At 61.1% G+C, this 26,330-nt stretch overlaps 1 protein-coding gene across 5 annotated transcripts in view; it reads right to left on the bottom strand.

The window, feature by feature from the left end:
* Positions 1-25,825, bottom strand: part of STARD8 (StAR related lipid transfer domain containing 8) — a 68,022-nt gene extending 42,197 nt beyond the window's left edge. The window contains exons 1-3 of one of the 5 annotated variants that reach the window (XM_072877092.1): positions 25,617-25,825; positions 19,980-20,013; positions 19,568-19,834 (exon numbers count right to left, since the gene is read on the bottom strand). Coding sequence is in view for 1 of the 5 variants with exons in the window: in XM_072877091.1 (XP_072733192.1) it covers positions 19,980-20,013; positions 25,617-25,661 (79 nt within the window). In the remaining 4 variants the exon portion in view is untranslated. Of the gene's footprint in view, positions 1-5,213; positions 5,413-12,976; positions 13,026-13,283; positions 13,640-19,567; positions 19,835-19,979; positions 20,014-25,616 lie in introns of those variants that run through there. The other 4 variants (XM_072877091.1, XM_072877094.1, XM_072877097.1 and 1 more) reach the window with 4 other exon arrangements.
* Positions 25,826-26,330: the final 505 nt, after the last annotated feature.

The following is a 26,330-nucleotide window of genomic DNA, read 5'->3' as shown; positions in this document are numbered from 1 at the left end:
AAGCCTCATCCTCTTCAGTCCTTTAAATTATTTTTTTAATTCCTTTTTTCTTTAAATGCTCTTTCTTGTCTTCTCTCCCTGCGCTTCCTCCCCCAGCCCCAGGCTGAGCTGCCGGCTGCCAGCCACCCCCATCTGCAGACACGGGTCCCTGGTGGGAAGGCAGGAGGGGCAGGAGGACGGGGAACAAGTCCCCCAGCCCCTCCGCTTCACCCCTGCACAGCCCGCAGTCGCGCGGGAGGCTCGCAGCTCAGGGACGGATCCCTCCACGCCTGCAGATTCACTGCCCTGGCTCCACAAACGCCCGGTTTCCAGCTGCAGCCTGCCCTGGGGCCGTCGGTTTGACCTCGTCCCCCCAAAACACGCAGCAGCACAGTGGCTGGAGCAGCCGGCAAGGGGAGCGGTGGAAGCGGTTTGTTGCCATTCCTAGAAGGAATGGGGGGAGAGCGTGACTCCTCCGTGCTGCACCAGACAACAGGGCATTCAGAAACTGAACTTGTGCCCTTGACAGCAGCGAAAATATTCTTGTAAAATTCATGGGGGGCGGGGGGGGAGAATAGAAACCCTGTCGTTGTACCTTTGCAAATAAATTGTCCTTGAGCAGTGACACACTTGCAGGTCAGAAGCATCCTCTCCCGTTGCCGCCCGCTCCCGCCAGCGCTGCCACTTTCCTTAAATAGTGGCGTCAATCACTTGTGCCCCTGCGAGCGTTGAACACGGGCACCAAAGCCTGCTCCCAAGGGGCACGGCGAGCCTGTGACCGGCCCGGGAGGCGCAGGCTCTCTGCGGGCCCCCGTGCACACGTTGCAGTCAGGCGCTTTTCACTCCCAGCTAAAGGGCAGGAAATCCCCCGGCACACCCGGGCTCTGGTGCGTCGGGCCCCTTGGGTTCCACGGCATGCCATCCCAGGAGGAGCCACCGAGCTCCTGCTCCCACTTAAGCAACGGGAGGCCCAAGCCTTGGCTGCAGGGTCCATGGAAATCCAGATGTTCACCCCAGGACTGCGCTGCCTTCCTGGGAGTTACCCTGACCACCCCATCAGCCTGGGCACTCTCGTCACGTTGGACAGATGGGGGGCAAGGAATGGCAGAGCACAAGCACACCCCGCTGAAGGCTCGTCCCCTCCTGCAGCACCCTGGGCTGTGGCACTGCGCACCTCCGCCTGGGTCCCCCCGAGGCAGGCAGCCCGGCAGGGGCAGAGCCGGCGTTGGACGAGGCCGAGCAGGTCCCCCCACTCTGCTGCTCAGCCTCCAGCTGCCACCCCCACTCCTGCTCTCGCCCCACACACAGGTCAGGGGACCCGAGGTTGACATCACATCCATCCTGGTGACCCCCCCAAGCTCCCGCTGCCTCCTCTGCACCCAGCACAGCAATCGCAGCCGCAGCAGCGAGCGTTTTCCTGATGGCTTAGCTCCCGAACCCCACACGACTGCCAGACCCAGCTCAAAGAGACTCCGCGAGGGATCAGCTTGCACCCCTGCGGCTGCATCTCACGTACACGAGGTGTGACACCAAACCGCAGCCTGGCCCCGCCTGGCCAGCGGGTTTTGGTAGCCCAGAGCTCCCCCTGACCGGCGGCAGCAATCCGTGACACAGACCGGGACATCTCAGTGGGACCTGTGAGATGGACACTGGGGAAGCCACAGAAAGGGACAGCTGAGCTCGGCCGTGGGACAGCACAAGGAGCTCAAGCTGGCAACGTGCCTCCGTGCAGTGGGATACGAAACGGCTGAGCCCCCTGGGGAAGGTCCCCCCGGCTGCTGCGCTTGTTAATGCCCGTTCCCAGCGGCAGCCGTTAACGTTCACTCTGTAATGGCACTGGGTGACAAGTGCCCTTTCCTGATAAGGGATCCCTCAACTGGCTCGGCAACAGCTCTGCCGCCGCGCGCTGGGCGGGCGTGCCCACGTGGCGCGGGAACCCTGTCGATTATTAACTGAGCGGCGGAGGGAAGAGCAGCAAGGTGGCGAGACACCCACCCGCGGGCGTCACAGCCGAGCGACCAGAGACGGGGGCTGGATGGCTCGGGACCCAGCGGGAGCCACATCCCACGGGCTCGGGGTTGGCATCCAGGGTCAGCCCTGGGGGAGCACCGGGCAGAGGAGGGACGAGCACGGAGCGGGGCAGCGCGAGGCCAGCACGGCTCTGCACCTCCGACAGCCCCTAGTGCGGAAGCGTGCAAGTAACGTGCCAAATTAATCAGAAAGCAAACCGAGACGATGAAAACCGGCAAGCCATCGCTTCCTGCACCTAAAAATGAATTTCTTGCTAGAAATGTAGGAAAAGATCCTGTCTCTTTAAATTTCTGCACCCTGCCCTGGCAGCCTGGAAAAGTTAATATAATTATCCGGAGATGACTTTCAGAAAGGCTCGCACAAGAAGGGTTATTGTGGCTCAATCATTAACCGGGAGGGAGACCCTCGGCCTTGCTGGAATGTGGCCGTGCGCTGCCGGTCCTCTCCGGAGCGTGCGGGAGCTCGGCACAAAGGTTAAGGAACGGCTCCTCCACGCCAGCCCTGGCCACCGGCCCCAGGGAGGCTCCGGCCGCTTTCCAGCACAGCCTTTCCTCCAGCTCTAAATCCAACCGAACACCTCCTTCGCGCTTCCCAGCGGGGCTGGAAGAGCATGCGGATGAAGGGAAGTTGAGAAACGAGCAGACCTGAATTCCATGCAGACGTCCCGCTGCCACACGTGCCGCAGCTCCCACCCCAGCTCACCCCGGGCAATGCCGACAGCACCCAGGGGCTGGGGTGTTGCTACTGCAGGTGGCTCCTCTCGCCTCAGTGCCACTGCTGCCACGCGACTGGCACGGGCATGGCGTGGGACAGCAGTCCTGGCAAGGGCAACGCCATCCCAGCCTTTGCAGCCCTCATGCTGCCCCTGAAAGCCTTTTACACCCACAAAACCAGCTCAGCTTTCATCCCTGGGCTCTGGCAATACGTTTTTCCAAATCTGGCGGGCAGAGGGATGGAACAACGTCTCTGTTATCAGGCTGGCGGAGATGGAAGGAGACCCCCGTGTTATCTGATGCACTGCTGGGCCGGGGAGATGAGCCCTGCGCAGGGCAGAGGTCCCGCTGTCCCGCAGGACCCTCCCCAGCTGCCCACGCAGCCAGGGCCGCAGCAACCGCCCCGGGAGGCATTTCCTGCCTGCACAGCCCCACTGCCGGCACGCTGCCTATATTTGGAGCATGAAACTCCCACATACATCTGAACGCAAAACCTCTTCCAAGAGCATGCAAAGTGCAGATTCAAGTCTGCAAACCCCTGCAACAGGCAAACTGTCTAGGGCTCTTCAAGGACCGAACAGCGTAAGGAAGGAGACTCGGTTCTCCTCCCTGCTGGGGGATGATTTACCCTGTTCCGCAGGAGAGCGAAGCCGGGGCAGCGCCTGGCAGTCAGCAGCTCCCCTCCTGCCTCCCTGCCGCTGCTGCCAGGCTCCGCTCCGGGCCAGGCAACCTGCCCTCAGCACCGCCGCAGCGCCCGCGGGGCTCGGTGCCAGCCGGCTTGTTCCTTCGCTGCAAAGTCACGCAGCAACCTCTGGTACGCCCTCAGGGAAAGGGCAAGCTTCCTTTCCCTACCGTACTTCACTTGACTTTGAGAACCTTCAAATCTTTCTGAAACCAGTACAGAAACCAAGGGGAAGTACTGAAGTGTCCTAAGGCATAACCATATTTTGTTCTGTTACAAAACTAAGCTGCTGGCAGCCTGTCCCACGCATACGCTCAGGTTTGGACATTTGAGGCAATGCAGACAAGGAACGCTTAACAGAAGCACGATTGGATTTATTCAGTCGGTCTTTTATTAGAAAAGTATTTCTCAGAGGAAGCGCAAGTACACGAAGTGAATGCGAACACCTCCTCAGAAGCCAGGTTCCATACCTGCTCTGCACTGGGACTTGATGTTTTGTCACAAAAGGAAATTACTGACGAGCTTCTGGCATAAGGGTCAGAGATGATATTTTCCCTACGAGAAGGGCTGGCGGGGTTTGAGCTGAGCCGCGCTCCCTGCCCGGCTCACTGCGAGGAGCAGACCCGGCTGGCACGCGCCTGCAGAGAGCAGCGAGGGGCTGCTGCGCCTGCTCCAGCAGCACTGCTGCCTCTCTTCACCGTGTTTCAGTTAAAAGGTAAACAAAAAAAAGCACATTCATTGATAAGAACTGAAGTATGCATATGCAAAAGAATGCAGATTTCTGCCAATAACGCCACGATATGTGCTCTGACATCCTGGGACTGTACGAAGGTCTTTAAAAGAAGAGGCTCCTCTGCCCTCTGCACCAAGGAGCTGTTCTACAACACAAACCACAAAACCAAACGCACAAAGAGCTGGTGTTTAAGTTAGCCACGGTCAAACAGCCCCTGAAAAAATAGCCTCTCACCTTGGCAGTGTGCTCTGACAGATCACTGCTAGTTCACAACGGGACAAACAATGCGTGCATGGCAAACCCATCTGTTTCTACCAAAGACAAAGGTCTCCAAAAGAGACGATGGACTGGAAACATGTGCCCACGGCGCCGAGAGCCTGAACGCGGAGTCCAGCCTCCCCCTGCTATAGCGCAAGGGCCTGATCCGAAGCCTCGTGATGTCAACGCAGTTTTTCCATGAACTCACTGGCTCTCTGGATCAGACGGCAAATCTGTGCTTTTCCAGCTACCGATTTAATCGTCAGTAATCCCAGCTAGAGGAGGGGTGAAGAGGACCCCTGAGAGAATCTGAGGAGTCCAAAACCCACAGCCAGCCCACTCGCATCCCCCCGTGACTTCAGCCACGGGTCTGCTGGCAGCAAACAGGTCGGCCGCAGAAGGAGCCAGGCAGCCTCACACGCCGAACCCGCCGACTCCAGTGGAAGCAGCCTGCGGCCTCTCGCCCCACGCGCTGCTGTGACTCAGCCCGGGAATGACGGGGATCCAGTAACAGCCCGAGTATGTCAGGAAACGTGTACCAGCTCTGAGCTTCTCCTCCTCCACCCCAGCTACAGCAGCAGCCGCCTCATGCCAGCGCCGTGTCTATCTGCACACGCAGATACCCGGTGCCGAACAACAGATAACTCGCCTGACAGCGCCTGGCTGCTGCTGGAAGCAGCTCCATCGGGCAGCGTGGCCTGAGCAGCATCCTCCAGAGCCGCGCGCAGCGGACCGCCGGACACCATCCTCCGAAACCCGCTCCCTCTCACCCCCCCACGCCCCCACCCCCCCGAGGAACCGCCGGGTTCTGATTTACCTTCGGGCTGTGCTACGCCTCCGTCAAAACCGCGCTGCCTGGGGGGAAGTGCCCAGTCCCGGCGAGCCGAGGCGGCGGCGGCGGAGGAAGGGGGTGCAGGGCCCCTCGGCCCCGGCGCGCCGCGGGCAGCGGGCGGGCTCGGCGCGGGCTGGTGCCAGCCGCGGCTCCGGCCGTTGTCGGTGTGGCCGCGGCCGGGGCAGGTGCGGGGCCGGGGCGCGGGGCCCCGCCGGCTCCGCCCGCCGCCCCCGGGATCCTCCCGCCGCCCGCCCCGCCGCGCCGCTCCCGCCCGGCAGCCCCCGTCCGTGCCGGCAGCCGGCTCCGGCCCCGCGGCCCCCGGAGCCCACCCGCGGAGCAGCCCCCCGCGAGGGACAGCCCGGCTCGGCAGCACCCATCGGCGCTCCAGAGCCAGAGGAACCGCAACGCTGCTCCCCGGCTCCGGGTGCGAGGCTGAAGGTCCCCAGGCTGCGCCGTGCCGGCACGCCAGACCGCGGAGCCAGCTTCAGGCCGGCCGCGGCCCGGGGAAGGGGCTGCCACCGCACACGTGAAACCCGGCACGACCGCAGACCCCACCCGTGTCCCGCACTGCCCCTCTGCGCTGCCCCCGGCCCCCCGGTCCCCCCTCGGTTCAGCCATCTCCCCCCCTCCGCTTCAGACCGGCAGCAGCAACCGCAGGGCCTGTCCCGGCCCCGGCCCCGGCCCCGGCCCCGGCCCGGCGGCCCCAGGACAGGGACACCCAACAGCTCCAACCTCCCCGCCGGGCTGAGCACCCATGGCGGTCCCCGGGGCTGTTCCCCCCAAAGATGAGCACCAGGACAGTTTCTGGAAGGCTGCCTGGCTGTCCCTAGCTCTCCCTGCCCATCAAACCAAGCAGGTGGCAAAGCAGGGGTGCGACCCTCGGCAAGGCACCCAGAGGAGCAGAGAGGCTGCTCCTGCAGGACTAGTTTCCCGAAAATCCCCCTCACGCTGCAGGGGATTTTCTTGCTCGGTAGTTACTCCTTCGGCAGCGCAGGGGGAGGAAGATCCTTCCCACAGCACACACGCATCTCACAGCCTGGCTTCTGGATCCCAGACCCGTGCCGTGGGTGATGGGACCAACCGCAGACTATTTGCAAGAGGGTGAAGAAGAAAATGGGGGATAGGGTCTGGAATAGAGGGGCTAAGAGGAAAAAACAGTGTTTAAGGCAGACTTGAAGAAGGAATTTGTTTGTGAGGAAGGGGAGGCAAAAGGGCTGGAGGTCAGGAAGCACCAGCCTGAGCATGAAAGGAGGAGAAGCAGAGACGAGGCAGAGTGTGAGACGGAGATGACGGCACACTGGGCAAGAGGCTTGATGGTGAACACAGAGCACCGACGCCACGCAAGGAGAGACAGGTGGTGGTGTGATTTGGCGCAGGGATGGCCAGAAAAGCGGGAGAGACCAGGTACACTGTAGGGATGCCACAAACCTGCTTTTCTCTTGAAATTACTGGTGGGAGTTGGAAGGTTGCCCAAGCACCCTAACATGTGAGAATCAGGGGAAAAAAAAACATTTTTTTCCATTGTTTTCCTAGTCTGAGAGGCTTTTGATGCACACCTCCTTCCTTCCTTGCCCAGCCCCAAGCTCCTGGCCCTCCTCCCACCAACCTCCCGACTGCCTCTGCTCTGCTCCCGCGCTGCAGCCCCTCGACGAGCGCCTGGGGAGGGAAGGGGCTCTCGGCAACAGGCCTCTCCATGCGGCTGTTGTTGACTTGAAAGTCTCCGTACAGCTTTGTGCGAGGGAGCCTCTCGCCAGCCAGGGACCGGGGGTGGGCAGGGGGCCGGGGGCTCCTGCTGCTGGTGCCACCCCTGCGGTCAGCCACGGCGAAGGGAGCGGCTGTCGATCCGCACTGTCAGAGATCAGTGGAAGGTCACTAAAACAAGGAGTGATGGAGGCTGCCAGCACCCCGCTACAGAGCCGCAGGCAAACGAGGGGTCAGAAGGGGGGTCGGGGTATCAGGAACCCGGCCGAGCCTTGACCCCAGAAGCACCAACATCCACAAAGCGCTGCTCCCCAGCTCCTGGGGAGGGTGACAGAAAGGGACAGAGGGGGAGCAAAACCTCGAAACAGACGATGGCTGCAAAGCCTCGGGGTGCTGACTGCTGAGCCAGCACCCCAGGGACGGCCGGGATGGATATTTCACTCTGGCCACATAAGTGGGAAAGGGGCAGAAGCAGAAAGATGCAGCACTGTTCCGACGCAAGGAGCACGGCCAGGTAAGGACGGAGCTCACAACCCTTTATGCTGCCACGGGCTCGCCGGGAGCTCAGCTGGGGCTCGCCTCTCGCCCGGCACCACGGCGGGTCAGAGCCGGGCACCAGCGCCCGGGCAGCCCCAGCGGCACGGTGATGGCCAGTGGAAAAAGCGCTCGGCTCAGAGGAGGATTTCAAGCATTTTCCGCTCACTTCCTCATGCAAAGCCGGAACGGGGAGAGTGTGGGGGCAGAGAGGCAGGAAATGTCCCGGAGACGCTGAGCTATAAACAGGCGTCAAAGAGGGCAGGACCAAAGCGGCCGGTCCCACGCGGACCCCACGGGCGAGCGCTTGCCCCGCTCGCACCAGGAAAGCCGAGGCCGTGCTGCCGGGGCGGACACTGGGAGGAGTAAAAATTGCGCATACCGCACCCTCCCCCCCCGCCGCCCCATGAATGGGCCGCATTCACGCCCGGCGATATTAATAGTTCCCAGCGTATTGCCGAGGAATGGCGGAGCGCCCACGGGCTCGCCTTCGGGCCGCCCCGCCACCTGCACAAGGCGCCCAGTGTGCGCGGGTGCACACGCGGGTGCTCACACGGGGCACCCAGCAAAGGGGTTAACGCTGCCTGCGGCCGGCGCAGAAGGACGAGGGACGGGAACAGCCCAGAGCACGCTGCCCTCCAGGCAGGGCTGGCAGGAACCGGGGCTGCCAGCCAGAGCACGCCGCGGGGGGCTGGAGGTGCCCTGCCCAGCCCCGGATAACCACCCCCAGCAAGGGGAAAGGGGCTGTTTAGGGTGCTCCAAAGGGCGCCGCTGAGAAGGGAGAGGAAAAAAATCCAACAAAGGCCCTTTTGGGCTGGCTGAATACTAGGAAAAAAACGTCAGTAAGGGTGAACAGGCTGCCTCCTCCTCCTCCTCCTCCTCCTCCCAGCAGGGAGGGTGGGTGCCACCCGGCTGCTCAGGACACCCAGACCTAAACCCAGGAAAGCTCCATAATGGGCTCGAAGGAACAACCTCGGCCCGGCCCTTACAGGGGACCGTAAACAGGACTTCAGAAGAGCTGTGTGCACTCCAATGCACCCCGAGCTGGGCAGGCGGCTGCGGCCGAGCGAGTGGAGCCGCCTCAGCCGCACGCACCCAGGGAAAGCCGGGCTGAATCCTGACCCTACCTGTAAAGAGCAGCGTGCGCATACAGCCCAGCCCAAGCCGCAGACCTGAGGTCAAGACATTTTCGGCTGAGCCGTTTGTGCTGCCCGTGCTGCAGCCTGGCTTCTGCTGCCCAAGCTGCCTCCTCGTGGGCCAGCGCTCACACCCCTTCCCTGCTCTGGGTGAGGTCCAGCAGGAAAATTGGCCGGGCCACACCACAGCTACAGGCGAAGGCTCATTTTGCGGGACAGATTACACCGAGATGCACGCTGAACACCTCTGCCAGGGCTGGGAAGCTCAGACAATACCGATGCTGAAAAAGCCCGATTATTTGGCATTGGGCCGGAGCAGCATATCCCCCATCAAACGCTTCCCAGCGCCGCGAGGACACAGCACTGCCAGACGCGCAGGGCACGCCGACGCAAGCAGCCCACCCCCTGCAGCCGGGGGCTTCCACCCCTGGGGGGCTTCCCCAGGCTCCAGCAGGAAACCCCGGGACAGCCGACCTGAGCTTGCAAAGGCAAAGGCACCGGGAGACCCTCCCTGCTCCGCCGCAGCACCCCACCGGCTCCCAGCACAGCTGCGGGCCCTGCGAGGGACTAGCCCCGGGCGGGGGGCTCTGGTACCGGTGAGCGGCAAGTTTCACTAAAGCATCCAAAGCCTCCGCACCGCCCCGGCCACCGGCAGCGCACCCCCCCACGCGTGACACCCCCCACGCGTGACACCCCCCACGCGTGACACCCCCCCACGGCAGCGGCGCAGGAAAGGGCGCCCTCTGCTGGCCACGGCGCACAACACCCCACGCCAAATGACAACACCCTGGAAAAGTCAAAATAAGCAAACGACTGAAAGAAGGAAAAAAAAATAATAATAATAATACGAATCCCTGGGAAAAGCATCCTTGCTCCAGTCGGCCACCCACCGTGAAAGGAAAACCCCCACACCCACAGAGAACACATCCTGAGCAGCCCCGAGACGGTCATTAGCTGCTGCTCTTTTTCCAACAACCAAAATAAACGGGGGTGGGGGGGGACGGGATGGGGAAGTTAACTTTTTCTTTCAGGTGTGTAAATAAAAACCGACCACAGAAACGAACACAGCAGCAGTGGGTGTCCTGGGTGAATTTATTCACTAGCAGATGTCGGGGGACTCCTGCTCTGCTGATGCAAGTGTTATTCACGGTTCATAATTTTCCACTGCCGCAGACGGAGAACAGGAGAAGCCGGCGACACTTTCACGTGACCCAGCTTCACCGGGACCTAAACCCGTGCCAGAGCCGGGCCCAGCCTGCGCTTGCCGCCCTCTCCCACCTTGGGGTGCCTGATTTATTCCCTGTCCGGCCACCCAATGCAGAACGCTTGTTCGCTTTTCTCAACCCGCAGCTATAAAAGCAGCCACCCATGCCGCTGCCACCGCAGCCCCTCCGACCTCCGGGTCCCCAGTGAACCCCCCAGGAGCCCCAGGCCCAGCAGAGCATCCCCAACACACCTGCACACGGCAAACCCGCCCGCGGGTCCTGCCGGGGGTCTCGCCACGGCAGCGCGGGCGCGTTTGTGCCCTTGCAGGGCACGCGGATCCACGCGGATCTGTGCGGGGTACCGGGGCGTTATGCATAAAGAAAGATGGCCACAAACCCGATTTGGCGTCGGGCATCCCGCTCAAGGCCCTAATAACGGCGAGCAGGAGCGGAGCTGCCTGCTCCTCCGCTCCCGCCCACGTCAGGACCTCTCTGCAGCACAGATAACCCAAAACCGCCCTGGCCCCATCCACCTTGACGCCAGCTCACCCCCACCGCATCCCTCCTGTGAGGAGCTGAGACTCAACCGCGGGAGGCGCGTCCCAAGAGCCAGCCCTGGCCCCTCGCAGGACGGCTTCTGGTGCCGCGGGGATGCTCCGGCACCGGTCTCGGCACAGGGCCAGCACCAGCGTGGAGTGAGCAAGCTGGCTCCGGCCGAGAGGAGGAGGATGGCTTCAGTATCCTTGTTTACGAGAGGAATATCAGGAGAAAGAAGTTAACTGGCACACACAAAATGGCAGATGGAGCCGGTGTCGCCAGCTGCACGAGTACAGCAGGCAGGATTTCACCAATACTGAATTCCCCAGCTTCCAAGGGAGGAGGGCAAGAGGGAGGAAGAGAGAAACTCAGAGACATACACACAACAGCATCATTCATGGGAGCTGATTTTGTGCAACAAGGGTCCTGTGTCTGGCCCAGAGCTCTAGGCAATTAAAACAGCAGCCACAGATCTCAGAGAAACAGCAGGAATTTATCCAAGGAATCCGGATTATGTGGCCACTGCTGAACCAGAGCAAAAAGCCTCCAGCCCCTGGAAGGTAAACACGTTGGCGAGCAATGAGAAGCAGCAACCAGCTCAATTACCCCAGCTGTTTCTGCTTCATCCACCCATGCCAGAGCCTCCTCCCCTTACACCGAGGGGGGATTGCTGCTGCTGGCCCTCCCTCCACGCAACCAGTACCACCAAGGGGATGGTGAAGAACCAGGTCCGCCAATCCACACATGGACTTTGCCATAGCAGGCAGACAGAAGAGCAGCCTGGCAGAGGAGATGGCATTGTGTTTGCAAGCAGGGGCTCACAAGCAATGCCGACTACTGCAGGTCTGCTAAGGGGGATGCAACAAACCAGACTGGTTTGTTCTTCCAGAGATAACGGTGGTGGCTTGCAAGTCCAAGAAGGTGGGTTTCCATTCTGGTCCAGCCTCAGGAAGCACGTACAGGGTTTACCAAGACAAGTGAAAAGAGACAAGATGCTGATTAATCTCTTGGAAATCTTACTGGCACGGCTGGCTCCTGGGAGCAACTACGGACCCTCTGGGAGACCCTCGGAGAGGATTTGTGGCTGTGCTCCCAGCTCTTGTGCAGATCGTCCCAAAACAACCTCCTGCCCTCTCCGTCCCCTGCCCCGTTGGGCTGACAGCCTCTGGCTACAGCTCACCCCAGCGCGCCGGCACCAAGGTGGGCAATGTCACCGGCACGGGGTCCGGCAGCGGGAGCTCTTTGGAAAACTCCGTGGTCCCCTCGCCTGCGACAAACTAAGCTGATCTCCCCATCCCTGAGGAATAACCCCTGTCCACCCGGCACGTTTTGGGACATTCCCAAAGGGATCGTTTAACAGCAGGAGGAACGAGTCTCCAACACGAGTCTCAGGGCAGGTAAGAGACGTAATTCTTCACTGAGCATCGCAGCTGACTGCGAAACAGAGCCACAGTGGTTCCTCTTTCACACAACCCAAAATAAATCACTTTCAAGATTGTTATCCACACACTGTTATCACAGTCATCTTTAAAAGACACATCAAACCAGCTTTAGCACTGGAGTTCCAAACGAACAAAGATTCCTCAAGCATTTCAACAGCCTTAATAAAAAGATTGATACAAGCATCATTAAGACACTCTCAAGTACAAAATAATGCCTCTTTTTTGATGAAAAGCATGGGGTTCTTTTCTTCTGACAGCCCCTTGGGCGGCTGATCTGCTTTACCAGTCAGCTCAGGACAGGCACCACTTGGCTTTGGGACCCCCGGCTCCCCATCGGCCAGGAGACGGGCTCGGAGTGAAGCCCCCCGCCCCCCGCCGCTCCCAGTGTCTTCATTCTCCCCAGTGTTTTCAGTAGCAAAGAGCGAGACCGGGGGCTGCAGTACCATTGGGGCATCCCCGCTCTGTCGCACGCCGAGCACACAGAAAACCAGTCCCCAGCATGGAGCTGGCGAACAGAGCAGGGTCAGTCTCTGCAACGTTCAAGTGACGAGGCTCAAGGCTCTACCTCATACAAACATCCTCACCAGCCATTATAAACACACTAAACCTCACCAGCACTGCAGTCGGGGACATCAGCAGACACGACCTGTCCCTCCGGCCGCACCAGCAACACCCTCATCGCCCCGCTCAGGCACAGCAGGCAAGCGGAGACACCGGGCCAGAACGTCACCAAAGTCCCGCTATTTCAGATCGAAAGGCAAGCGAAGCCCCAGGCCCCTCGCAGCCCACGCTTTCAGCCCACGCTCTGCCTTTCGCATCCCACCCGCGCCGACCCCGCCGAAGCCCACCTTCCACCGGCAGCCCTGCCTCCCTGCGCCCACCGCTCTTTCCCCAGGCCCCCGGACCGGGCCGGGCTGACCCCCGCAGGCAGCGAGGCTGGTCCCTCCCGCCGCTCCCCGCAGGCTGAGGTGCGGAGCAAGGGAGAGGAGGGAGAGGAGGGAGAGGAGGCGGCTGCCAGCGGCTCGGCAGCCCCGGGGCTCCGCCCGGGCGGCGCGGGGCTCCCGCTGCCCGTCCTCGCCCACCGCCCGAGCCGGGGCAGAGCCGGAGGGGGCGGCGGGGCGGCAGGGGCCCTGCCCGGCCCGGCCCTGCCCGGCCTCTGCCTCCCCCTGCCCCTGCCCCTGCCCGCCACTCACCTGCTCGCCCGCGCCGTCCCCACCCGCAGGGAGCCGCGGCCGCGGCGCGGCGGAGCCGCAGCCCCAGGGACCGCCCGGAGCCCCAGCGCGGCGGCGGCCCGGGCCCGGGCCCGGCCCCGGCCCCGGCCCCGGCCCGGCGGCTGCCCATCGCTGCGCTCCGCGGCGGAAAGGGCGAGCGGCGGCGGCTCCTCCCCCGCCGGCGGCCGGGCTCCCGGGCCGGGGCCGCGCACCGCCGCTGCCGGGCCGGCGGGCAGAGGGAACGCCCGCTCCCTTCCCGCTTGTTCCCCCTCCCCCGACGGAGACTCACAAGCGGTCTCTCCGGCGGAGGAAGCCGCCGGCCCGGAAGGCTCCCGCTCTCTTCGTGCTCCCGGTCCTGCGCGGCGGCCGCTCTCCCTCCGCCGCCCCGGGGCCGCGGCCCGCCCCGGCCAGAGCCAGCTGCCCCCGACCCGGCTCAGCTCCCGCCGGGCCCGGGGCCCCAGCGCCGGGGGTCACGGTCACTGCGATGGGGACGCCGCATCTCAGCCCCGTGCACCTAAAACTGAGTCATCGACGCTCTGGTCCAACACCGCACCGGCGTGCCCGGGAACGCTCTCGCCCCCGCCTCTGCTCCCGCGGGTGAGCCGGTGTTCAAAGCGCTGCGGACGTTTCAGGCAGGAGTCAGAGCCTCCTCATCAAGAAGAGAAGGAATTAACAAGATCGGACTGGCCTCCAAGCACCTCACACCTTTTTTTTCCCATCTGACCTCTCGGGCTTTGAAAAGAAAACCACAGGAGTATTACAAAGCGCCCACAAAGGCCGTGTTTGCTCGCCCAGCCCGGAGCCTCCTCCATTTACAGCAAAGTTCTCCCCAGAAGTACAGAGGGGTTATTTCAGACACAGGAAACGTTACCTTTCTTTGCGTTTTTAACGCAGCTTACGGGTCAAAGCTCTTACCAAAGAAAAAACATTGTACAGCCAAACCTCTCTGTCAGTTTTCAACGTATTTTCTCATTTTAATTTCAGGGAAGTAACCACACTCAAAACTTCCCTCTTCACCCTTTTGGTCTCATGCAAACTGCCCAGAGGATGCAGATATAAATGTACTTTCTTGCCTGCAATTTCATTCCAGTCTGTCTCAATCGCTCCTTGCTGCCATGGGAAAAACCTGGCGACACGCTGGGCACAAGGTGCCCAAAGGGGCCTTTTCCCAGCCCGTTCTCCGCGCTTCCCAAGCGCCCCGCAGCCCAGCCGACACCGGGAAAAGCCCTCTCTCTAACCAAGGCTCTTCCTTTCTGGCCTTCGAAGCAAGTGACCCAATTCGTGATAGGATCCTGCTGTTCAGAGGGGGGAATGTGCATTTTGTTAGCCACAGGAAACAGAAAAACTTCCAGACCCTGAAATTAAAGCCCCAGAAGGACTGGGGAGATGAGCTGGGGGATGGGAATCAGTTACTGCAGCAGTCGCTGGGTTTCAGAGTTTCAGAAATTTTTATAGGCAGAAGGGGAACAAGGACAAGAAATGGCTTCAATTCGTGGGCTGGAGGGGCCTCTTGCCTCTGACAAATAGTTTCCCCACGACCATATATTGGAAAAACTGAAGTGTGGCCAAGTTGGTTTTGATTTTCTTTGCAAGTATTTTTTCTCCTTGCACGTTTTTGGCTTGTTTCTCAGGAGCCAGCCATGGCAGCACGAGCGCTCAGCAGCCTGCCCGTCCCTCGGGGGGGAGAGGGGGTGGGAAAGGGGGGGGCTGATCCCGCAGCCTTTGTGGTTTTGCCGAAAGAGCAAAAAGGTGATGCGAGAACAAAACCAAAAGTGTTTAAAATTGCTGTAGGCCAAGATATTAACAGGAGTCCTTTGCATGCCCCTATCAGTGCCATGGTGGTTCCTCTTAATTAACCAAGGATGTAATTATATGCGGGGCTCCATGGATGTATATGGGAGCCGCCTTCCCTGCCAGCAGCTCTCCGCGGGGCTGCAGAGAAGCAGCAGCACAAAGAGCGGCTCCTGGAAAGCGGCTGGGCGTTACGGAGGCAGCGACGGGGACGGGCAGTGCCTGGCACAGCACTGAGGAAGGTGTTTTAGTGAAACAGTGCAGAAGGCACCGACCCATAAACATCCCCAGCCGGTGACCCATGGGGACGGGCAGGAAACGTCCGAGCTTCCAACCTTGGCTCTGCCCAGAGGCTTTAGCAGCAGCCTACCTTCTAGGGGAAATTAAACCAATATGGATAAATACGTATCGGAGAGCTCAGCGGTTCAAAAATAACCTCAAGGGTTCACTGAGAAGGCTGAAAAGGAAACGCTGGAGGTTGTGTCTCAAGCCTGAGGAGATGCTGTCCCCTGCTCCTGAGAAAACATCTGACGGAAAGAAGCATAAACTGTTTGCTCTGCAGCTGCCCTGGCAGGGTGATTTTTACTGTATAAATTCTGGTTTAGGAATTATCTTTTTACTTTTTAAAAAACTTTTTTACTACTTAGAGCTCATCACAAAGCATTTTACACTAGCCAGGCAGAGGATCAATTCCCAGTGATAGGAGAGTGCCCAGGAGTAGGGGCACAGAGGCTGTAACAGAAGGAAAATGAGAGTATTTGAGAAACAACTCTCTTCCTTCATGAAGAATAACCAAAGGAGCGGCAGAGCCTGTCCGAGCACGGGTCGGGTGCCGCTGCTCCCAGGCCAGCACCAGCGGGGCTCTGGGACGGGGGCTGCCGCCTGCCCGGGCTCCCGGGGCTGCGCGGCTCCGGGCAGGGACCTGAAGTCACTCTGGGACCAGGGACCTGAAGTTACTTTGGGACAGCGGTCGGCGTTTCAGCGTGATTCACCAGCCAAGCCCGAGACTGACCCCGCGGGCGGACAGGGAAGAGGAAGGAGCAACGCAGGCTCCCTTTCATCACATGTCACACCAAAACCACCGATAGTCACATTCAGTTCAGCTTTTCTACTTCCTACCTCCTTGCTCAGAATCCACACCCATGACCACATTTTCCACCACGATTTCTCAGGGAGTTTCAGAAGTCCCCAGAAACAGGTCCCTGCAGCCACGTCCAGCATCCCACCCCACACCTTCAAGCCATGGGTCTCCTCCGGTCTCCTCCCTTGGCGTCGATGCTGCAGCCAGAGCACGGCCCCGGTGCCGAGGGCAGCGCTGCTGGCCCCTGCACGCCTGCGCAGCCCGGCCCGGCCGCACACCCTCGCAGCAGCCACCCTGCCAGCCCCCCGGTCTCTCTCCCTTTCAACCCATTCAGGCAATGACAGAAAAAGAGATCCCAATCCCCGTCTTCTCCCCAAAAAAACAGGGCACCAAGCATGCGGGGCGAGGAATGAAGGGCTCGTGCTCAGGCTACAAACCAACAGAACCAGTGCAAGAGATTTTCCTGTAAAGAGAGAACAACTCAGCTGTGACAACATATCAACAACAGCTAAATTTAGCGGGTTATTTTCGGAGATCCAGATGCTGGGTAAATACAACCTTATTATTTCATGCGGGGGCAAAAGTTCAGCAGAGTCCCTCGTGCTGCTTTTCTCTATTATTTCACCACCTCCAGTCGCAGAAGCGCAGTTTTGAAATACTGTAATATCATCATTGCCTGGCTGCACTGAAAGAAGCCGTGAGCTCAGTCCCCATCCCTCGGCAGTTAGCAGAGGCCACTGCTTAATGACATTTGCAGGGCGTGCTCCCGGTCCTGCTTTTGGAGAGGCGTGATGCTGCTATCGGCAGGAATTTATTTGGAGGATGCAGTTTTCACGTGCACAGCTGGTGTGCGAGCCTTTCCTTTCTGCTTTGTCCAGAACAATACATGGGAAGTGAATGTCAGAGAGGAAGCGGAGGGTTAGGAAATCCATGGAAACCCGGCCCCGGCTGGGACCGCTCCAGCGGGACAGCTCGGGGCCGCACAGCGGACGCTGTCCCCCCCACGGCCTGGGGTCGCCGCAGGAGGGGACCCGCACGGGGTCCTGCGCTGGGCAGGGCGGTGGGTGGGACGGCGGGGACACCCGGCTACCCGCTCACACCACAAGAAGGGAGAGCTCGCCACGGGGTCGGGGGAGAGGGCTCTCCCGCCGGGTAGCACACTGCAGTTTGGCCTGTTTTATCTCAAAAATCAAAATTCTGCTTTGTTGGGGTTTTTTTTCCTTCCATTAAATTGTCTGAGAGACAGGCTGCGACCCTGCTGTGGAGGCGGGTTACCGGCGATGGCTATTCACCGACTTCCTCGGTGCTCGCTGCCGGCACAGGCATCGGCGATGCCCCGCTGGGCTGGCAGCCGCTGCTGGGAGGAGACCGAGTCCCCATGTGCTCCTGCTGAAACGTTACCTCCAAGCAAGCAGCTGAAATCCAAGTCGTTTTCCACCGTTACTGCTGAGGGAGCGGAGCACGGCATACCCAGCTATTTTAACGCCAGTGGAAGCAGCAGCGACTTTGTACAGCGGGCGTTCAGGGAAGGGGCCGTGGCAGCAGGGCCTCAGCTCCCGGCTGCTCGCAGGCAGGGACGGGGCCTGGGAGCTGGGAGCGGGTCCGGCTGCACCTCGGGAAGCGGCTCGGGGAGTTTGCCGGGTGCGGTGGAGAGGAGCACTGCTGCGGGGGGGAATCAGGGGCAGGCTCCGGGAAGCGATGGGAGGGCCAGGAGAGGCACGTTCCCAACAGTTACCGGGATGAACGCAGAACCAACTCAACCCTGCCTCATGCCATCGTCTTGAGAGCTGAGGTCCTCTTGACAGCCACCCCAAAGAGATTAAAAAATCATCAGGGAAGGGAATGGTGTCTCCTGAGACCACTGTCTGAATGTTTCCTTAAGTGACCCCCATTTGTCAGAACACCTTCTGGGGACGATCAAGTAGGACGACAGCAAGCAACTGCACCGGCCTCTTCTCAGAGCTTTAAAAACCCCAGCAGAGGGTAAGAACTGACCACAGGCTTGCTCCAAGTCCAGCATAATTCACATGAAAGGAAGAGCTTCAACTACGCTCCACGGGGCACCACGCTGCTGCAGACTGCAGCGGTGCCGAGTAGCCCGCTACAGCTCCAGTCGATGCATCGAATCACAGCTGTAAAACCGCCAAGCTGCTCACGTACGCGAGGGCTCCTGCTCCTCCTGCCCTCAGACCCCTACGCAAGCGTGATGCCGTGGTGGCCGAGCATCCCTCCAGCAGCACGGAGCTCGTCAGGCTGGGACGTGGACATACGGCCAGGAAGATGCGGGCTGGGATTGGTGTGAATGTAGCTGAGCCTTTACCAGGAGAGGCTTGGATTTTACAGGCGGTTTTAACCAAGGGGAAAAAACCCACAAACATACTTCCCCCCAAAATCGTAGCCATGGATGTCATCTGTAGGAGTCTTCCCTGCCCCTTCCCTTGCACAGGGCTCTTTAACCCTTTTTAACAAGCTCTTGATATCCATGTTGTTAATCTCTCCCGTGAAAGGGCAAGAGAGACCACCCAGGATTGCCTCTGGAGCTCCGTTCACAAAGCACCTTTTGTTGCCTAGAGCTTTCCTGCACTCCTGGGCTCTTGCACCGGCGGGGCTCAGAGCTCACCTAACCCTTACGTGGATGAAGAACAAGAGTCTGGGTCATTGCCCTCCAGTTAGGGGAACTGCTCGGAGATCCCTGGGCACATCCCGTGGGCTCCCTGCAAGACGGCGTTTCCCGTTTCACAGCGCCGGAGGCTCCGGCCGGCAGCGCGGGCAGTCCCGCTCCTCCCCGCCTTCACTGCCGTTCGAGAGCCATCGTCTGCGGGACCTGTTTTGACCTCTGCCGAAAGCAGAGGAGCCGACACAGGGCAGAGGAGTGCTCCAGGGTCCCTCCACCTGCAGAGCTGCTGAGAGCTGGTGACCATAAGCTGACTGTAGGACCGGGCCAGGTTTACTTCTGGAGGCGTCGCTGAGCAAAGAGCCTCTGTTAGACCAACTGGTGAGATTATAAAATGCAGGACCTCTACCCAGCTTGCCCACGAGCAGGGCTGTGCTTGCCCACGGGGCTGTTTGTCCGGGGTTGAACACGAGGACAAAGCGAGATCCAGAGCATCTCTTCACACCCAGCAGAGCAGCAGCCAGGACCAGCAATGCCGTTTCAGACAAGTTTGGCAGCGAGGCCCTGCAGTGTTCTTAAAACGAGCAGCTGGCTGTGCCCTGTCCAGGAGCCCACAAGCCCTGTCCCCATCCCTCGTCCCCAGCCCCGCAGGCGCACACCTCCTCCTCTTCCTCCTCCTCCTCCTCCTCCCGCAGACCACCGCCAGCCTCTGGCCTCCCCGGCACCCATGAGCCCCCTGCGGCAGCGTGGCCCTGACCCCCAGCCTCTCCCCCCGCCTTTGCAGAGGGACGGGTAGGGCAGAAGCAGCCCGTGGACATGCGGACAACAGCCACGGATCAGCCGGGAGCTGCAACGCGATTCCCTCCTGCCCGGCTGTCGCCGGTGAGACATCTCAATCATGCAAAGCGGAGGGGGCTCCAAGCCGGGGGAGACCCTCCTTCCTACGGCACGGCAGTTTCAAGGCTCTGGAGCTCCTAATGAGCTTATCTGCGGAGCATGAAGTTGTTCACCACAAAGAAGAGAGGAACTGAAAAGGAACCAGAAAGGAGCCACTGCCGGGCTGGGCTGCCCTGGTTGAACGGCTCACCGTGTCGGCACAGCTACGGCCGCGCACGCACGCCGGCGAGGGGGCCCGCTCCTCTCCGCAGGACTCCTCCGCACACACAGCAGCCAGGATTTCACACCACTAACTGGCGATCGGTGCGACGTACGGCCACGCCGCCTTCACAGCCAGGGTGGGGAAAGGACGGGGTGAAGGAGGGGCTGGGCACGTCCTGGGGGGTCCCTCCTGCACTGCTGGGGCTTGGCGGGTGCCCTGGCTGGCACTGCCTCACGCTGGCTGCCTTTGCTGCCCCTTTGAAAAATAACAGTTTGGGGGAAAACTCACACTACTGGCAGACGAAACCAGAAGCCCAGCAAGAGGACGGTCCTCTTCCTGTAACCCCTGCCCACCCCACAGCAAGGGCATTCCTGCCCTGAATAACATTGTCACAGCTTACCTGCATCCTTTTTATCTTCTAGCAATGTGAAACACTGTGAAAAGAAAGAAAAAAGAACAGAAATCATTTTGTTATCTTTTTGATTTTCATATGCATGGTCTCCTACCACTCGCATTCAGGCTTGGTCCCCGCTCCAGCCCCTTCAGCCACCGGTCCACGCCTGGGTGCTGCTGGAGTTTGGGAAGTGGGGGGACAGGCGACTGCAGGGTCCCCCGGGAGGTGCCGCAGGGTTCCCTTTTGCTATAGAGGGTAACAAACACACACACAACGTGCGTGCAGCCAGGACGCGGCAGCGGGCAGGAGGAGAGCGGGCGCAGGGCAGAGCAGCGGGCGCAGGGCAGAGCAGCGGCAGCCCCAGGACAGACACGGGGCCATGGGCCAGGACCACCTCCCTCCCTGCTCCCTGGGGAGAAGCTGGGACCAGCAGTGCCTGCTCCGGCTCTGGGACAAGCAGAGCTCTAGCAAAAGCTGTGCCCAGCAGGCGCCCACCACCACGGCTCCCTGGCTCCTGGAAGCCATCGGAGGAGGAGCAGCAGCGGGGCCCAGGGGCTCTGCATCGCTGGGGCAGGCGAGGGAGCTGGGGAGAGAGGGAGGGCTGGAGAGACGGACCTTTCTGCCCGACAGCTTGAAAAGGACGCTGCAAAATTGCCAGAGAGGGAACAGATAGGCAGGCAAGGGCTGTCAGATCTGCAGCAAGGAACCAACGCGGAGGTCGGGAGGTCGCAGTCTGTTCCTCCCAGCGTGCGGACCGCGGCGCTCTGCTCTGCGCCACCGTGCCGCGGGTGATGCCCGCGAGCCGCCTGCGCACCACACACCATGCACTGGTGCATCACAGCCAGGTCCACTCCCGCAGGCCCTGCACAGCCCTCCTCAGCCCTCTGGAAACAGGGCTCTGCCACAGGAAACCTGCGGGTCACCTCCCGCTCCTCTTCCTCCTCCTCCTCCTCCTCCTCCTCCTCCTCCTCCTCCTCGCCCTGGGTTTGACACCCAGGGGCTGGAGCGGGCAGAGCCAAAGGACGCGCTGCCTGAAGGCCAGTCCCTTTGGCTGTCCTTGGCTGTCCCCCACCGTCTTTTCTCCAGCTCAGGTCCCTCACCCGAGCATCCCTCACCTCCTTGCAGCTGCTGCTCTGCCTGCGGCAGAGCCGCAGCTCCGGTGCCTTTCCACCGGAGAAACCCCTGGGGAGAGCACCCATGGCAGGATCGCAGCCGGAGAAACCGCTCCCAGGCTTTGCAGCCAGACCCCACCGCTGCCTCCCCCTCCCAGGCAGCCCCCTCCCACCTCACAGGACACCCCAGGACCCAGGTTCCACAATACCCCAAGGGCTTTGGGTGAAAACCATCGTCACGGTGCATGAAGCACAACTGCTTTTCCAAGACAAATTTCAGAAGAAGCCAGCCTCATCCCCAGGGCTCAGGGAGCATCTGCTTTCGGAATGGCTGCTTTGGGTGCTTTCTCCAGCAGCAGAACGAAGGGGGAAGGGAGCAGCAGCCGGGGCGGGGAGGCTGCAGCAGCTCCTCTGAAGAAGGGCTCTGCTAACGGCGTGAGAAACAGCTGGAGCAGAAGGAGGAGAGATCCCAGGACACTCGGACCCTGCCTCGGGGTGAATTACTGAAGGAGCCCTCTTCCCTTTGAGCCTGCACAAGGGAATTTAAACGCAGGGACTTGCAGCCCAGCAAAGCCCTAACCCAGCACTCGTGGAACTTCTCCTCCCTCCTGCATCTACGCTCGCTGGCTTTGCACCCTATCTCCACCTGCCCTCCGGTCCCCACAAGGAAGGAAAAGGGTGTTGTGCGCCGATAGGTCACCAAGACGGACAAGGCGCAGGGTCGACCCCAAACGGGCACAGCTCTGTCCTCCAACCAGTGCCACACCAGCCCACGCTGGAGCTGGGTCTGGCTCTGGGGGAGCCTCGGTGGGCAGAGCCTGGCTCCAGCAGAGGAAGCACCGGGCTGGGGTCCCCCGAACACGTCCCTCGGTACCTGTGCGGCTGCACAGATGGCAGTGGAGGTGTCCATGTTTTAATTGCATTGGCAGGTCTGGGAGCAGAGCGTACAATGGTGTCGGCAGGCACAGAAAGCCAACAATAAAGAAAGGAAATAAAAAAAAAAAAAGTAAAGCCGAAAGCAGGCTGGGCTCTTGCTCCTTGAGCCTCTCCACGGGCACAGCACCCGGGGTGGGGAAGGGGCCACCAGCACCACGCACAGGGGCTGCCTCTCGCCTGGGGCTGGACTTCTGCGGGGACAAAGCCAAGGGAAATGTGATTTACAGATGGCAGAGCCTTGCCACCACATGGGAGACAACAGTGATTTGCACGGAGGTGGAGGAGCAGGAGCGTCCCGGCGCTGCCTGGGTCCCAAGGCGAGCACAGAGCCCAGGACCCTCCCCAGGCCCCTCTCCGGGCACAGGCGAGCCCCCTCCAGCGCAGCCGCAGCCCCACCAAGCGGGGCCAGCGGTGCCGGCAGGGCAGCGGGGATCGCGGCAGGAATGCAGCGCGCTGCTGAGCCGGCCTTTCCCACGGGCCACCCGGGACCCCTCTTCCTGCCGGGGCAGCGGGGCTGGGGATGACCCGGGGGGAGATGGGCTTAACCATCTCCCTGCTGCTGGGCTTCTTGCGGCAGCGCCTGCCCGAGAGCTGCCTGCTCGGCTCCGTGCTCCCCCAGGAGAGCCTGCGCAGACGCCCGAGCCCCGCTCTGGCAGCGTGCGGGCAACTGGAGAGCATCAGAGCCGAAAATGTTTGGACAGGGAGATGATGACCCTATTGCGTCTGTTATCACAAGCTCTGCAAACATCAGCCTTGCAGCCAGCACGTGCAGTTGATACCCACGGAGTGGGGCAAGGTCTGGCGCGCGATGCGGTAGGGCTGCTCTCCCAGGCCATAGCGAGGGCAGGGAAAGCCGGTCCCTGTGCTAAGGCAGCTTTGGGGAACCTCCTCTCCCCTGCCGTCATGTCCTGGCCCTAACACCTTTTTCCCACGAAATCTTCCACCAGCCACAGCTCCACCTCATTTAACCTGGAAAGCTTTAATCCCATGGACAGAGCCCTGCATGTTTCTCCCCCTTCAAGAAATTCCTCCGCTGTTCACAGTGAGTAGCTGAGCAACACCGGCACGGGGAGGAAAACTGGAAACCAGGCTGAAGCAGAAGCCTCAGCCCCATGCAAGGCCATCGGTGCTCGCCCAGGGAAATCAGGAGGGTGGTGTCCTCCGTCCCTTCGGCTTCCCAGGCACCCAACTGGCCCCAAAGCCCACCCAGCCGCTCAGCCCTGGGAGCAGCTCTCGGCTCTGGCCAGGCAGAGCTGCTCCCTGGCTGCCCCTCTCCCAGAGCCTCGCACTCCACGGGGACTTGTCCAGCACTTGTGGGACCCCGGTGGGGATCAGCCAGGTCTTGTTTGCTGGTGGCCACTGTGGAATTGAAGTGGAAATACGGGAACGGCAGTATGCCAACGGAAGAAGACGAGAGAAACGAAGTGTCCACCAGAATACGTGGTGTGGCTGCAAGCAGAGCAACCGGAAGCTTAAAACCAGCAAAGGAAGCTATGCAAAGAGCACAACCACTCCTGAACTTGGGATCAAGGCACCGGTCGATCTAGCAGGGAGACCGTTATCGCCGTTCTGGGGCTTTGCGATGCCAAACTCAACGAGAGCCTCATGGGCCGAGCTAACGAGGCAGCACAAAATGCAGAAACCTCATTTTGGTCCTCGCCTCTGAGCACTGGGGAAGCTCCCATCCAGGCAGTCCCCCATCCTTCACTGCTGGGCCACCGCGCCGAGGGAAGCACCACTTTGCCTACGCCTACTGAAATGGATTTTCTTTTTCCCCATGGCAGGTAGCTGGAGATGGTGAGCCAAGGGACTCTCACCCCTGTTCTCCAGGGCTTGTTCTCCTTGGGCAGAGCCCATCCTTTCTGAGCGTAAAGCCCAGCTATCTCATGGCAAATATCTTCCGGAGCCTCCAGTCGCCTGGAGCTTCCCCTGTCACAGGCCCCTGCACGGGTCCCTGGCCATGACACCTCAGTGCCCGGGGGTGACGGTGGGGAGGAAGAGCCCCAGAACCAAAGGACAAAGTTACTCCCAGACCCATGAATGGCTTCTGCCCACGCTCCGTCCCCACACTGCTCCAGGCATACCGCAAAAGCGTTTTCTGAGCAAGAAGCAGATAGAAGTATCAGCTTAACGAGTAAAACGGGAGCGTTCAGACGGGGAAGTGTCCTCAGATGGGGGGGCTGGGAACACGTCCCGGGTGGGAAGGAGCCCACGCGCTGCCTGGGGCCATGGCCAGAGGAGCAGCTGCCGCCGGGGCGGCCAGGGACGGCGAGGGCAGGAGCCATCCCACGGCCCCCAGCAGCTCGCCGCCTCTTCCCCCCACCCACGCCAGCTGGGCCGCTGGACCCTTCCTCAGACGAGAGGGTACCGGTGCTCTGCTGGTTGCTTTCGACTTCGCTGCAGTCTGGGGGCACCGGGGAGCCCAGCGCAGGCCGGGCTGGAGCCCTCTGGGAGCTGCAGCTCTGCAAGGGGCGATGCGGGACCCGGTCCCCGTCTCCCTGTCACCATGAGCACAATGGCAACAACAACACACAGCTCACAGGGACGAGGAGGGTTAACAAGGACTTGCTAAGCTCTCTGGAGACAGCAGGGACAAGACAGCTACTAATATTATTAATGAATTTCACAAATGTCATTTTTAGACTCAACTATTTTAAGCTTTGCGTTGAAACCCCGGGGGAACAGCGTGCATTCCACATTCATTTCGCCACGGCAGATTCACTTGCTTGACGCAGCCCGGTGTCCGGCACTGGCTGGGAAGGGATTTTAGTGCCTTTTCCACTCTGAAGCTCCTGAAATCCATACTAACAATACCTCCAAAATCTACCCGGCACACCTATCACCGCACTGCACTAGCTGTGATACAAAAAATCCAACGCAACAAACAGGGGCAGTCAGAGAGAGAGAGAGTTGCCCGTTATTAAGGCAGCAGATGAGGAATTAAACCCGAATGAAAAATACCAGATGCCATGAGAAGCGCTGCTGCAGGAAATTAAAAACTCGGGGCCTCTGGTCTCACTGTTCCTTTGTCATCCCGCTCGCAGCCGCTCCATCCCTCCAGGCCGGTGAAGCCAGACGTGGTCCCGCTGCTGTGCCGGGAGCGACCCAAGCCTCCAGGCGAGCCCCAGTTCGCAGGGGTGCCCCGGCCCAGCTGCACCGCGCCGGCCGTGCGCGGCAGGACCCGGCTTGGCACGTGCAGACCACGTCGGGGGGCTGGCAGCGCACACACACACACGCAGACAGAGCCCGTCGACGACTGCGTTACAACCACCGGTGCTGCACCCGTACGCACACGCTGCCCGCGTTCGGCCGGGCGCAGCACCCTGCCCGCCCTCGGGGCTGCGAGGTGCGGGTACCGTCGCTGAGCGGTGAGCACGGGGCGCGCTGACCAACGCATCCGCATACGGCCCATCCAAAATTAACCTTTCGCGCGCACACGGGGCGCGGGCACGACATCCCTCCGGAGCGGACGTCAGGCACCGTGCGCAAACCCCAGCCCCGCTAGAGACGCCTCCCCCACCGTCCCTTCCGGCAGCTTCTCCTGAAATTAGGAGGGTGTCAAAAGACGGACACCGTTAAATCGATGGTTCCTTACCTTGGATCTTTTGAAGCAAGCCCAGAAAAAATCCAGCAGCGGCATGATGGGCCGGGCGGGGGGGGCGGGCGCGGACCCCCCCTTAGACCGCGGGGCTGCCCCTGGCCCCGGGGAGAGCCCCCCCCGGCACCCCCATGGCTGCTGCCTGCGGCGCACGGAGCCGGGCAGAGCCCCAGTGCGGGCAGGAGCTCGGCCCAGGCAGGCAGGCAGGCAGGCAGGGAGGGAGGAGGCAGCGCTGCCTGCGGAGGCGGGCCAGCGATTCAAACCCTGCACCGTTATTCAGTTGGTTGCGAACAGGCTTGGACGGCGATTGAAATTCCCTGAAGATTGCAAGTTTTAAACAGCTCCAGGCTTTCCTTCCTGCTGCGAATGCACCGAGCGGCGCTCCCGTTCCCAGGCAGCGGGAAGGAGCGAGGGAAAAGAAACACCCCCAGAGCAAAAGAAATGGGAGCTTGGCTGTCAAAGGCAACACGCAGGACACTGGAAACCCAAACCCCAGACGGTTTAGGTTTTCACTCCGGCCCCTGCTCCAGCTCGCCAGCAGCGGTCACAGATGCACTCGAGAGGGCTCTGGGCACTCTCCCCTCCGGGGGACAAGCCGTACCCACATGGTCACGCTGTTGTCCCCGGATGCCCCCGCAGCCTCTGGCACGGCCAGGTTCACCGCGGGCATGGCGGGCAGCCAGCCCCGCCGCCGGCACCGCGGGCAGCCAG

This window comes from Ciconia boyciana, chromosome 12, assembly GCF_034638445.1.
Source record: "Ciconia boyciana chromosome 12, ASM3463844v1, whole genome shotgun sequence".
Lineage (NCBI taxonomy): Eukaryota > Metazoa > Chordata > Aves > Ciconiiformes > Ciconiidae > Ciconia > Ciconia boyciana.
The sequence above is the reverse complement of the archived record's forward strand: the minus strand, read 5'-3'. Positions and strand labels throughout refer to the sequence as shown.